Genomic DNA, 14886 nt, shown 5'->3' on the forward strand with positions numbered 1-14886 from the left:
AGTATTGTGAGAGAGGTTGGATTCTGTTAGTAATAAGGCTTTTAAGACAGAGTGGCTTCCACACACACTCAATGTGCATCTCACCTTGCATCTGAGTTATCACTTGGTAAGAAGATAGCTCCCAGGTGGCTGCTGTACTGCTACAAGGTCTCCCACAGAAAAGTAAAATATGGTGCCACCCTGATGATAAGAAGTGGTTCCTGTCCTGTGTCCTTCTGAGTGGACAGATGCCAAATGTAGTCTATGAAAGTCTTGTGAGTTTGAACATTTAGTTGGATCTAAGAAGACCCCTGGTGGGGCAATAGTTAAGTATTTCTTTTTCATGCTGGTGTAAAAAGAGCCACTTTTGGTATTGGATAATTCCCTCCCTAGTAGATGATGGATTTTTTTCATATCAATGTAACCCCTCACCTTACTATTATTTTAATTATATAAGTCCACATACTGCTCTATTTTTTTAAATTTTTTTTATTTCAGCATATTACAGGGGTACAAATGTTTAGGTTACATATATTGCCTTTGCCCCACCCAAGTCAGAGCTTCAAGCATGTCCATCCCCCAGACGGTGCACACCACACCAATTAGGTATGTATGTTCCCATCCCCTCCTCCCCTCTCCCATCTGCCCCACACCTAACGAATATTATTACTATACGTGCACTTAAGTGTTGATTGGTTAATACCAATTGGATGGTGAGTACATGTGGTGCTTGTTTTTCCTTTCTTGTGATACTTCACTTAGTAGAATGGGCTCCAGCTCAATCTAGGATAATACAAGAGGTGCTAGATCACCATTGTTTTTTGTGGCTGAGTAGAACTCCATGGCATACATATACCACATTTTATTAATCCACTCATATATTGATGGGCACTTGGGTTGTTTCCACATCTTTGCAATTGTGAATGTGCTCTATTTTGTTTTGATCATTGAAATATAAACTTGCTCACATTGTTAAGGAACTGTGGATGCTTCTACGAGGCCATAGTACTAAGTCTTTACAATGTCAATGTGTGAGTACTACAACATGATAGTATTAACACCAACTCTTAGTGTATTCCAAACCTTGTTCTAAATGTTTTATATGTATTAGCTCATTTCATCTTCATAGAAACCCTATAAGGCAGGTCAGATTGATAGATCTGTTATACAAATAATGAAACTGAGGCAGAGTTGAGTAACCTGACCAAGTTCACAAAGCTAGTGAGTTGTGAAGCTGAGATTCAGAGCCAAGCAGTTAGACTTTAGAACCCAAGTTCTGATGCACTATGCCTAATATACTCATCTTCATAATGACAGCAGTCCTACATTTCTGTCACACTGCTAGGCATTGTGCTGAGTGCTTTCTGTACATTAGTCTTATTTCATCCTCATAAGAGTCCCATTAGAACAGCATTATCTATAGTGGAAAGATGAGAAAATTGAGGTACAGATATATTAGACTTTGCTTTTCAATATTGTTTTGTGATTTGCAGATAGGAAATCAAAATAATGACTGATACTCTTGTCTTTCAATTATGCGATTTAATCCTCTGTACAATGTCAATTTTAAAGGTATAAGAATGTACTGGATAGGTCAAACTATTCAGCAGAGCCTTCCTCAAATTTAGGGTCCATGGAAAGCCATGAAAGAGGACACCATGTCTTCTATACCTCAGTGTTTCCCAATGTGTATTTCCAGGAACATTAGACCTAAATGATGTTTTAAAATGGTAAAAATAAATGTGTTCTGTATTCATGTAAATTTGAGACAAATTTAGTTAAATCAGTGGTTGTGATTAGGATTCTTTGAGACAGTTACATGACTTGAGTTGTTAGAGCATGTAAATGTCTACAGTAGGTTCAGGACATGTTACTTTCTAAATGATTAAGTTTATTCTCAGGTTGTTTCAAGGCTGTTATGTTAAAAATATTTTTTAGGCAGCTTTTAAAATTTTATACTAAAGCTATTTTGTCCTTTAAACTAGATTACATGTTTAGTGGCCTAGAACAGAAAACACAGATAGATGCCAGCTTGGAACTTTTTCAAATGGCAGCATTTCGGTTTCCATGTGAAGTTATAAATTATAAAAAAAAAAACCTTTATAATTAGTTGTATATATTATATAATAAAGAACAGATCATTTTGAAGCCATATTATCAGAAATCTCACCAGGTTATCTAACACAATGACAATTTTTCTTACGCTAGTCCATGAAGAAATTTAAATCTAACAAGTAAAATAAATCATCAAAAATCCTCCTTCTGGTTAGTGAAACCAGAGGCAAACCAAGCATTTCTCTTCTCCAGTTCAGATTAGTCTAGATTCCAGATTGTCTTCCTATCCTCCCTTCAAACACACATGTGCGCACATGCTTGTGTGAACACACACACACCCTGGCACTGCTCTAGACCAATGACACTTTAATGGATGATGGTTTCATATCACACAAAAATTTGAAGAATCTAGAGCAGTAGTTCTTAGCCTTGGCTGCTAATTAGAATCACCCAGGCGTCACTCCCAGTGATTTATTTAATTGGTGTATGGTGGTGCCTGAGCAACAGCATTTCTTTAAAACTCACTAGATGATTCCAAGATTCAACCAGAGTTGCACACCATGGACCTAGAGCAGCAGTTCTCAAGTAAGCCCTGAAGTACTTGTTAAAACACAGATTATTAAGCCCCCAGAGTTTCTGATTTAATAGATCTGGGGTGGGGCCTGAGAATTTGCAATTCCCATGGGATACTGATGCTACTCTTCCAAGGACCATACATTGAGAACCATGGACCCTAGAGCACTCTCTTATTGATGAAACTAGGAAGTTTCCTCTTAATTATGCTTTTGTTTAATATTCTAAGTAAAAAGGAGTTAGTTCCTTATCAGATATTATACCATCTTTGATTAATCAAACAAGAAGTAAATCAGGCATTTCTCTTCCCCAGTTTAGGTTAGATCTAGACTCATTGCGTCATATTATTGACCATCATCAAACAGATTGAGGCATATAAATGCAGAACTCAGGAAATGGCCTGTTTCTGCTGATGCTTGCTTACCTTCATTCAATGAATATGTTCAAATTATAACAATTAAACCTGTATAACAATGAAAATAATTAGACAAGTTAAGAGTTGCATAGGGCCACGAGAGCTTATCTAATTCAGCCTACTACCTTAAAGCAGGTAAGAAATAACTCAGTCTTGTAGAAATCAGAAACTTGAAAGAAGTGGGAGGAGGGAACAGGGTGAACAAAGACATATGCATGCATTCAGGCATGGCCTAAGATGGACATGATGAAGAAACCAGCCTAACTAAAAAGAGTGATGTGTGTGGACAGAGAAGGAAAATAATGTGAAACAGGAGGAGAGTACCACAAATACCTGGCAGAATAATTACAATTTAATAACATGAGCAATAGGAGACTATTCAAAGTTCTTGAGCAGAAAGGTCACTTGAGGCAAACCATGTTTCTGCAATATTAGTGTGGTGGACTGGTTTAAAGATGAGCAGAAGCATTTTCAATCGTTGCCGGGTGTGACAGAGCTGCTATTTGAAATAACAGATCACATTGAGGCTTTATTGTTTTGGAAAATCAAAGAATTGATTTCAGGAGGAGAAATCCATTTTTTAGAACCTCAGTAGGGGTTCTAAATCTCTAAGTATGTTCACTTTTAGTTATATGTGAAATGAATAGTAACAGGACAATCTATGACCTACCACAAGGGCCTATAATTCTCTCACTCCATGTGATTCTGTTAAATAAGACAAACATACTTTTAGAAATTACTGGAAGCTCTGGAGTCTACATTTCATTTCAGATAGACAGGTTCTACAGTAAAATGATTTGACAAGGGAACCCTTGATTCTACATTGAACAGCAAGAAAGCAGTACAGATTTTTTTTTCTAATTACGAGACAGAGAGCATAGTTAAATGCAGTTTTATTCAAGATTTTCATCTCAGTCTGATTAATTAACTATCTAAAGATCTCTGTTAAGTTAACTGGATCATAAAGTCATCCTTATCAACAAAGTAGGAATTTCATAGCACAGCACTTGAATTTTTTTTTAAAAAAGTTTTATCTTTAGTTCTTATAGGAAGCCTAATTTTTCTGATTATCTCCTCAAAGAAAGGCTGTAATGGAACAAACAACCAAAATAATTATTGAGGAGGCAGCTAATTTGAATCATGAATGCCAAGAAATGCTGAATGGACAGTCTTCATCATAGGAATAGTGGTTCAACATGCAGAGCAAAGTGCAGAAGTCCAAGGAGTAGATTTGTGGAGTGACCCCTCAGAAATGAACTGGAAGGTCTAAGGAAAATAGAATTACAGAGAACTGTGCAGACCCCCTCTTAATTTTTGCAAAGCTTTTCTTGGCCCTGCTGCTCCTCCTACTACCAACTGGATTGGGCTGGGAAGAGTTTCCTGTTGATCTTTGAGAGAATAATTTCATTAGAGTAGTGAGAAACAAAACCAGTTCTCGGGAACTCTAAGAAGGAATGGATGAAATAGATATGGCTGTTGATACACATCATTATAAAGGAAGTTTAAAAGAAGGAAGAAGACATGATATTTTAAGTTAAATGGGCAGCAGTGTTAAGAAAATCTTTCTTTAAGCAAACGAGAAGTTCTGTGCGTTTTTAGATGCAGAGGAAAAGTAACCAGAAGGAGAGTTTGAGAAAAGTGAGGTGAAAATACTACATCTTCATATGGATGAAAAAGCATGAGAGAGACACTCAGGGGAAAAAACATGGTATGTTGATTTCCCATTAAAGGTATGAGAGAGAATTCACCTTATCTCAGCCCTATTTTTGTTGTTGTTTGCTTTTTTTTTTAATTTTTTTATTTCAGGAAATTATGGGGGTACAAACATTTTGGTTACATGTTGACTTTGCCACATCCCAACCATGATTTAAGACGTGCCCTTCCACCCCTACAATGCTCACTGCATCCATTAGTTGTGAGTTTACCCACCCCCAACCCCCATACCCCCAAAGAATATTACTACTGTGTGAGCACCTTAGTGTTAGTCAGTGCCAGTTTGATGGCGAGTACATGTGGTGCCTATTCTTCCATTCTTGTGACACCTCACTTTAGAGGATGGGCTCAAGCTCTATCCAGGAAAATATAAGAGGTGCTAGATCACCATCGTTTTTTATAATTGAGTAGTTTGCTTTCAAATAAAGTTCAGTGGTTCACAAATATGATTGTGTGTCAGAATCACTCAGGCATCTCATTAGCCTACAATCTTGGAATGCATAAAGATTCTGATTCTATGTTGGACCCAGAAATCTAGATTCTTAATAAGCACCCCACATGATTTCCATGCTGGTGATCCTATCTTTGAAAAAGACTCTTGTGTGTTCATTTGTTCTATGAAGAGTAGAGATGTGTAGAGAAGGAAAAGGTTTATGGGCTTGAGAATGAAGATCTTGAATAGGAAGAAAAATATAATAAACAGAATTTCTAAGTGACACTGAGCACCAACAAGTTAAAATTCAACATCATGGATCACACTTTCCACCTTCTAGAAGGGCCATAAGTAGCAGATAGACCACACAGAGCAAGTTTCCCAGACATGCACCAAGGCCCCAGTCAGCTATTTGTTCTTGTTTTTAGGTTGGTTTGATGTCTGATGTAAATGAAACATCTGAAGTTGATTGCAATTTCACTGGCAAGTTGAAGTTTCACATTTTAGAGAGAATCACTCCCAAAATATCCTCATTAAATCTTCAGCTGTTGACAATGGAAAAAGGAAAAACATTTAAAATGTTTTCGGTACACTTTACCAGTGCCATGCAATTCCTGGCATTTTTCCAGATCTTTCTGGTATAAGTTAACTAGAACACAGACAAAAAGTAGTGGGAACAAATAAAAGCTAAGGGGGTTGACAGTTTTCCCTTGCAGCACTGAAGCAGGAGAACATCCTTAGAGTTGGTTATCAGCCCCTCTTCCACCCTCCATAGCACCATCAGCCCCCAGTTTTCCTTGTGGGCTTACATGAATATTGCTCAGTTTGGGTTTGCATCCGTTCTCATTCTGTATGCCATAATTTAAAAAATATTTCTGTTACTCAGTTTTATTAAAACAAAAATAGATATTAAAAGCTAAAAATCATTTATGCCAGTGGTTCTTAGCTTTTTGATTAACAGACCCAAAGAAAATGAGAGTTTTCTTCCAATCCCTTAAAAACTGATCATATGTATATACATGAATTTGTTTTCATAGAACAATTTCAGGGATTTCACAGATGGCCTGAAGGCTATTTTAAAGAGCTATAGACTCCAGGTTCAGAATGCAGAGCAAGACTGAGAGACATGGGGAACCGCTGATTTTTACTGGCGTGTTCTTGTCTAATCTTTGTCTAATACATGTAATTTTTACATAGCTTTAACATAGAAACACTTTGAGGCTCTATTTTTGCACTTCACCTTTCTCTCGTTATTCTAAGCTCTCATAGAATCTTCATAAATGTTGTTCTCCTAAATTCCTAAATATATTTTAATAAGGTGCAATATATTTCACATTTGTTTTATTATTAAATATTTAAGTGGCATCAAATATTTCTTTTTTTATTTCAGAATATTACAGGGGTACAAATGTTTGGGTTACATGGATTGCTTTTGTACTACTTGAGTCAAAGATATAAGTGTGCCCATCACCCAGATAATGTACATTGTACCCATTAGATATGATTTTACCCATCCCTTTCTGTCCCTTCCCTCTGCTTGATTTCCACTGAATTTTACTTCCATCTGTGCACTTGAGTGCTGATCAGTTAGTTCTAATTTAATAGTGAGTACATGTGGTGTTTGTTTTTCCATTCTTGTGATATTTCACTTAGGAGAATGGTCTCCAGTTCTGACCAGACTTTTACAAAAGGTATTAATTCATTTTTCTTATGACTGAGTTGTACCACATGGTATAAATATACCATATTTTATTAATTCACTCATGAATTGATGAGCATTTGTGTTGAGTCCTCATCTTTGCAATTGTGAATTGTGCTGCAATAAACATTTGACTACAAGTGTCTTTTTGATAAAGTGACTTTTTTCCCTTTGAGTATATACTGAGTAGTGGGATTCCTGGATCAAATGGTAGATCTACTTTTAGTTCTTTGAGGAATTTCCATACTGTTTTCCATAGAGGTTGTACTAGTTTTCAGTCACACCAACAGTGTATAAGTGTTCCTTTCTCTCCCCATCCATGTCAGCATCAATTGTTTTGGGACTTTTTGATAAAAGCTGTTCTCACTGGGGTTAGGTGATATCTTACTGTGGTTTTGATTTGCATTTCCCTGATGATTAGTAACTGAGCATTTTTTCATAAGTTTATCGGCCATTAGTCTATCTTCTTTTGAAAAGCTTCTGTTCATGTCTTCTGCCAACTTTATAATGGGGTTGTTTGATTTTTTCCTTGATAATTTGCTTGAGATCTTTGTGGATTCTGGTTATTAGCCCTTTATCATATATATATCAGGCAAATATTTTGTCCCATTCTATAGGTTGTCTATTCTCTCTAATAATTGTTTCCTTGGCTGTGCAGAAGCTTTTTAATTTAATCAGGTCTCATTTATTCATTTTTGTTGTCGCTGTGATTGCCTTTGGGGTCTTCATAAATTCTTTGCCTAGACCAATATCTAGAAGGGTTTTGCCAACATTTTCCTCTAGAGTTCTTATGTTTTAATGTCTTAGGTTTAATTCTGTTATCAATCTTGAATTAATTTTTGTGAGTGGTGAGAGATCTGGATCCTGTTTCAATCTTCTACATTTGGCTATCCAATTTTTCCAGCACCATTTATTGGATATAAATTCTTTTCCCCAGTGTATATTTTTGTCTGCTTTGTCAAAGATCAGATGGCAATATGTGGATGGTTTTATAAGTTGGTTCTGTGTTCTGTTCCACTGGTCTATGTCTCTATTTTTGCACCTGTACCCTGCTGTTTTGCTTACTATAGCCTTGTAGTATAGTTTTAAGTCTGGTAAATTGATGCCTCCCAATTTGTTCTTTTTGCTTAAGATTACTTTGGCTATACGGGGTCTTCTCTGGTTCCACATGAAGTGTAGAATTATTTTTTCTAGATCTGTAAAAAATGATGTTGGTATTTTAATAGGGATTGCATTGAATCTGTAGATCACTTTGGGTAGTATAGACATTTTAACAATGTTGATTCTGCCAACCCATGAGCATGGTATGGTTTTCCACCTGTTTACGTCCTCTGCTATTTCCTTCCTCAGTGTTTCATAGTTCTCCCTGTAGAGATCTTTTACCTCCTTAGTTAAATATATTCCTAGGTATTTTACTTTTTTTATTGCTATTGTGAAGGATATTGAGGTTTTGATTTGGTTCTCAGTTTGATTGTTGTTGGCATATAGGAATGCTACTAATTCGTGTACATTGATTTTATAACCTGAGATTTTGCTGAATTTGTTTATCAATTCCAGTAGTGTCATAGCAGAATCTTTGGGGTTTTCGAGATATAAGATCATATTGTCAGCAAAGAGCGATAGTTTGACTCTTTTGCCCTTATTTGGATGCCCTTGATTTCCTTCTCTTCTCTGATTGCTCTGGCTAGGACTTCCAGCACTATGCTTAATAGAAGTGATAATAGTGGGCAACCTTGTCTGGTTCCAGTTCTAAGCAGGAATGCTTTCAGTTTTTCCCTGTTCAGTATGATGTTGGCTGTGAGTTTATCGTATATGGCTATACCTATTTTGTTAAGCTTTTCTTATCATAAAAGGGTGCTGAATTTTGTCGAATGCTTTTTCTGCATCTATTGAGAGGATCATATGGTCTTTGTTTTTACTTCTATTTATGTCAGCCCTTTCTATTCTCATTGCTTTGTTTCTTTCTCCTACACCTACTCCTGCTTTTATCCCATTCTTGCTTGTGTTCTTTACTTGATCAATTTCCTGTTACTCATGCATTTGAAAAATGCCCTTGATGACAGTTGAAAGAAAGATATCATGAACCAATTTCTCAACAATAAATTATTTTGTATGAGATAAATTGAACATAAATTTTAGTTTAATCTATCTTGATTGTAATCTTATTTTATTCTTGTTTTTTTTTTACTTAGCTCTTTCTCAAAATTCTTTCAATACTGGGTAGTGTAAAATTCTTTTATAATATTAATACTCAATAGTTTCTAAAGAGCTAATAATAAAATCTTAGTTCCAGCTTTCATATAGGACTATTAAGTTTTAAAAATCTATAATCAATTTGTTTTATTGTAAAAATCATGTGAGTGAAATTATCAAGCATATTGCAATGGTTGTGAAATCTTTATAATAATCTGAACACTTATTTAACTCTTGTTTTCTTGACTGATTTATTCAATCTGACAATAATTTGTTAGATTTTTTAATTTTAAATAATATTTGTTTTCCAAAAATGTTTTATTTCTTTAAAACAAAAAAGTAGTACAATTGCTCGATTTGATATTGAATACTCTATTCACTATTCCCAATTTTTTTTGTTCTTAGAGTTGTGAGTTATGAGAACCTCAATAAAAATGACTACTATACTATTAGCAAAAAGGCGGTAACACACATTTATAATGATGACATTGAATTTATTGAAATTGATCGATGGGAACAGGAATATCTATATCACAGAGAACTCACTAAGATTCCCATATTTTCACTTTTCCGGAAATGGAAGGCTTTTAACGTATGGAAGAAGAATGTTCGCTCCAAGAAAATCACTGCATGTCGAAAATCTCTACAAAAAAATTTGTTCATTGTTAATCCTGTATGTATTTATTAATCATATTTTAAAATAACTACTTATAGAAAAAGAAAGTGTAAATGTATTACAGGTGTTGGTATAGACTTGCTAAAAAGAATATTTCATCTTTTTTAAAAAATTCACAATTTTCATCCTGTCTTATCATTTAGGAGTCTGACAGTCTAGGGGTATTTCTACATTTTGTCTAGAGTTGTAAAATGCAAAAATATAAGAAGAGAGTTGCATAGGTGCCCTTTGATTAGAAACAGCCTCAGAGTTTTGGATTTGTGATCCCTTTTGTTGTTGATCCGGAAAGTTATATGTCCTTTTGAGCAAAGGCAGCTGGCATCTGAGCAAAGGCACCTCCCCTCATCTTTGAGACACTCTGAACTTTATTGTCCAGAATAATTTGGGGGCTTGTATTCAGTGCCCCCCAGTATATGTGTTCCTCTACAATGGATTCAGATAGTAGGGAAATTTTTAATATTTACTTGGGATGCTGATGGGGTGATTATGAAAAAAACTGTTAAAGGTTGTGTGTCCTTATTTAAAACCTGTATGTATTAAATTTTAACTTGCATTGGAAGTTATCTACTTGCCTCCTAGGAATGAACTGGAATCATCATTATTGTCATGCTCAGAGTACTGGGTCCTCAGCTGTCTATATCTATGACAGTGAGGTATCATCCTCTCAGGTGAAGCCTCAAGTTTGCTTTTTTTCCAATCATTTCCTTCACTTTATATATGTTAATCCAAAAGACTATTATCAACATGTCAGTCACACAACGAGGGAATGTTCAAGGACTCTGGCTAACACAAATATTAATGCAAAACAAATATATAAAATGTACCATCTCAAGTCATCCATTCCATTGAGCATTCTGAGTTATGAAAAAATATTCCAGTCCTTCTTGACATCAGACTCAAATTTCATTAAGGACCCATCAGTCATTTGAAGCTATTTTACCACCTTTCATCTTTTACCATGTCTTGAACAGTAGGCATATCATAAATTTGTTACTAAGTATTTAAAATACTTTTTCCTGGGTTTGTCTTTAAAACTACCTCTATCAATCCTCAAAGCATGTTCTCTTATATTACATGCTGGGAGTTATCATTCTTGCTCTCCACCTTTCTTATCAGTAGTTTTTTTGGCTTTTGTAGTATCTTCTCTTGAATTTAGTGCTAGCAAACTAGACAGTTCTCATCCATTTAAGATATCATTGACCTAAGTAACAGACCCATTGCAGTGGTTTAAATATCTATTAGATGCTATAATTACCCACACACTTACCATTAGTATTATATTTACAATTAGTTACCTAATGTGGCTAATTACACTAGGTTGAAGGAAGAAACATGGAGTTGTCCTTTAAAATTTTCTTTTTATGATTTTTTTAAACAACCAATTTTTTTGGTGTCTGTGCCTACATTTTCTATAACAATTTTGATATATATTTACATACCATACCATTCACCCATCTAAAGTATACAATTCAATTATTTTTAGTATATTCACAGAACTGTCACCACAGTCAATTTTAGAACATATCTATCACTCCAAAAAGAAATCTCATTACCCATTAGTGATCATTCTCTATTTTTCCCCAACTCCCCTGTCCCTCCCCCAACTATAGGCAACCACTAATCTTCTTTCTGTCTTCATAAATTTGCCTATTCTTTACATTTTATATAAATGTAGTCATACAATATATTCATCTTTCAGTATCCATATGGGATTGGTTCCAAGAACCCCCAATGGATACCAATATCCACAGATGCTTCAGTCCCTTATATAAAATGCTGCAGTATTTGGATATAACCTGCATGCATCCTCCCATATACTTTAAATCATCCTAAATTATTTTTAATACCTAACACAATGTAAACACTATGTAAATAGTTGTTATACTATATTGTTTAGGAAATAATGACAAGAAAAAGTCTCTATATGTTCAATACAGACACAAACATTATATACATAACTACATTTTTAATTTGCTGTTGGTTGAGTTCACAGACCTGGAACCCACAGATACAGAGAGCCAGCTATGTATGGTCCTTTGTGACTGGGTTTTTTAACTTAACACAGTATTTTCAATGTTTGTCTATGTTGTTGCATAGCATTTCTTTAATTGGCAAATTATGTTCTGTTGTATGGATATACCTATTTTATTTATTGATTCATCTATTGATGGGTATTTGGGTTGCTTGCACTTTTAGCTATTATAAATAATGCTATGAACAATCATGTACAAGTTTTTGTCTGAACATATGTTTTCATTTCTTTTGGGCGAATATACCTAGGACTGGAATTGCTAGATCCTTAATAATTCTACATTTAACCTTTTGAGCAAATGACACAGTTTTCCAAAGCAACTTGTTACTCACTAAAATTTTAAAATTAAATTTGTGTTTGTTCTATGTCATAGCCTTTTAGATAAATAGATGGGCTCTTGCATTATCATTATGCTCAGACGTTTTAAAGTCCTTAAGTTAACACAAATATTTTTTTAGCCATTAGCCAAACCTAATGATATTTAAGATATTGCCTAGTTTTCTGTTACTTGCCCCCAATTTCATTCCTTAAATAGACATGTATGTGTTTTCAAAATGATAAGAAAGGAATTTTGGCAAATTAAATCTGATAATTCAAAGAATACTTTTAGAAAAAGTTTCAGAAGTGCTGCTGTTTAATGTATGCATTTTGCAGTTGTGGCTAAAGTTAATATACAGAACGATTTACTATCCTTAATAACAATTCTTGCTTTTCAAATATTTTTATACTTTTAAAATGCAGGATTTTTTTTCACTAAGTAATGATGAATTCTTATTTTCATTCAGTATTTGCGACCAGCTCTTCTTAAAATAAATGAATTGTGTTATCAATTGAGTTTCATGGGACTATGTTATATTGAAAAATCTCACACCTACACCCTGTACGAATTTAAGGCTGTGCAAGTCGTACGGCTAGCAGAGGTAAGAAATTTTTTCTATAACAATCAAGATTTTTTTTCCTACTATTACTACTTCAGTACCACTAATTATACATATTCATCAATGCCTAGGTGATAGAATGCCTAGAAGAATTTCGAAATGAGGCAAAACAGGTGGTCAGGAAGGCTTGTCGACTTGCTTTGCGTGCTGCAGGATTTATTCCTGATGACTGTGCAGTTGGACATTATGAGGGTATGCAGAAGAAAGAAACTGGATATATCAGAATAGTGGCTTTCTAAAATATCAGTTCTTTTTTATTTTACTTTTCTTAAGTTTAAATAATGATCCTATTTTTCAGTGATTCCAAACTTTTGCTTAATATGTTATAAATGTAATGTATTTTGTGGAAGGGGAGAGGGGAAAGTAAATGTTTCATTTTTCTCATATTACTCCTACTTGTGTAGTATTTCTAAATTGGATACAGAATCTCAATTCAAAAGCAAAGTTTTATAGTGAACTCAGGGCCTCTCTCCTTAAAGGTATATCCAACCTACTAGGACAGACAGTAGGTTTGTTAAAATTTGTTAAAATTAAGGGACTGGATGGATCTCAGGATTGGCCCCAGCTGGCATGTACTATAAAAGATGACTAAAAGGCAGATAGAAAGGAGGACAAAGGTGTTCCTGGGAAAGAAGTAACATAATATACAGATCAAATTCCATTAACAAGAATGTTAAACTGTCTGCACTCTTGTCCAGTTGAAATCCTTTGATGTGAAACTCTTGGATAGCTGGGCTGTTTTCTGGGGTTTGAAATGGTTTGTGTTCCAAAAGATTTTGTTGTTTTTAAATTTTATTTGTCTTTTCTTTTAATTATATTGAAAGAAATGGAATTTTTACACAAGAATGCTTGTTGTTGTACCTTCTGTTGTTCTTAGATTATTTTAAAATGCCAGATAGTACAGATTTCACTGAAGTGCCATTTGAGTTGCCCACTTACGGAGACTCTGACAGAATGACATACACAGAACAGGCCAGCAAAAGGCATCACTGCATGAGGCTGACATGGTAATTGATTATTCTTTCTTTTAAGAAAAATTAGAGCATCCATCCTTCTCAAGTTTCATTAAAAATTAAACCCTAGAAGATGATGGACACATTAATGTGCATAACTGGAATAATAATTTCACTATGCATATCAAAACATCATGTTGTATACCTTAAATATGTACAATAAAAATTTAAAATAAAAAAAAATAGAATCCTTTCTAGATAATAAATGATGTCTCATTTCAAAAAGAAAAAACTAAACTCTTCACCACAGGGTTCATGAATAGTGATGAGGAATTTGGGGATATGGTGACCCGAATGCATGCTCCAGAAGCACCCATCCTACCCAGCTGCCACCCAAGCAAAGCAGCTGCTGGTAGAGGCTAGAGTGTGAGTCCAAGGCCAAGATCCTCTTTGATCTCTCCAACTTTGTTTCCCTCTGGCCCAGCCTGGAGCATGAAGACCTTCAGTAGAGCATGCTGTGGTAAGGAGAAGTCAGGCACACAGAGATTTGTAGACCTCCTCAAGTGGGCCTGGAGTGTCCATCTTTTTGGTCACTAAAGAACTACAGGCAGCTGTATAACCACACAAAGTTCCACCCTATCCCTAAGGCAGGTCTTGCAACTGGGAGCCAGAGATAAAAGTTGTGTTCCTAGAACTTCACCAGGGGACTCACCCTCATTAGCTTTAGTTCTGCCACCTGCTTTACCCAACTGGATCTTGACCTTGACAGTTGCAGTGTTTAGATTTCCCATCATTCTAAAACCTCATGATTACAAACAACTCTTGCAAACAAAATCACCAAACATTATCTGAAAAGTTATCTGTGGAACTGTAAAGTACTGATGGTCGTTATTTTATGCTCACTAACTTAATCCAACTTTTGCAAGTGTCTATTTAACAAATCTTAACTGTGTACTAGTTTATGTATGATAATGTCCATGTAGCAACAGAAGTCAGTGAAGCAGTCTCTGAGGCCACCACCATCATGGGCCTAGAAGTTCTAGAAGCCCTGGAACTCTACTTAAGCAAAATAAAAAGTTATTTTAAATGTCTTGCTGACTCAGTTGCATTTCTAAGCACTCAAGTAAGGAAACGTAAAATTTGCACCTTTGGGTTAGCAATTGCTGTCAAACAACATTTATTCAACAGCAAAGATTTCATACTTTTATCATTAGAATGCAAGTTACA

General features: G+C 35.0%; 1 protein-coding gene across 1 annotated transcript in view; it reads left to right on the forward strand.

Moving 5' to 3' along the window:
• Positions 1-14886, forward strand: part of DNAH6 (dynein axonemal heavy chain 6) — a 240745-nt gene that overhangs the window by 31352 nt on the left and 194507 nt on the right. Inside the window, exons 5-8 of the mRNA XM_045549959.1 lie at positions 9466-9733; positions 12554-12688; positions 12778-12898; positions 13584-13713. Coding sequence (XP_045405915.1) covers positions 9466-9733; positions 12554-12688; positions 12778-12898; positions 13584-13713 — 654 coding nt within the window. The remainder of the gene's footprint in view (positions 1-9465; positions 9734-12553; positions 12689-12777; positions 12899-13583; positions 13714-14886) is intronic.

The sequence above is a fragment of the Lemur catta genome, chromosome 4 (genome assembly GCF_020740605.2).
Source record: "Lemur catta isolate mLemCat1 chromosome 4, mLemCat1.pri, whole genome shotgun sequence".
In the NCBI taxonomy this organism is placed as follows: domain Eukaryota; kingdom Metazoa; phylum Chordata; class Mammalia; order Primates; family Lemuridae; genus Lemur; species Lemur catta.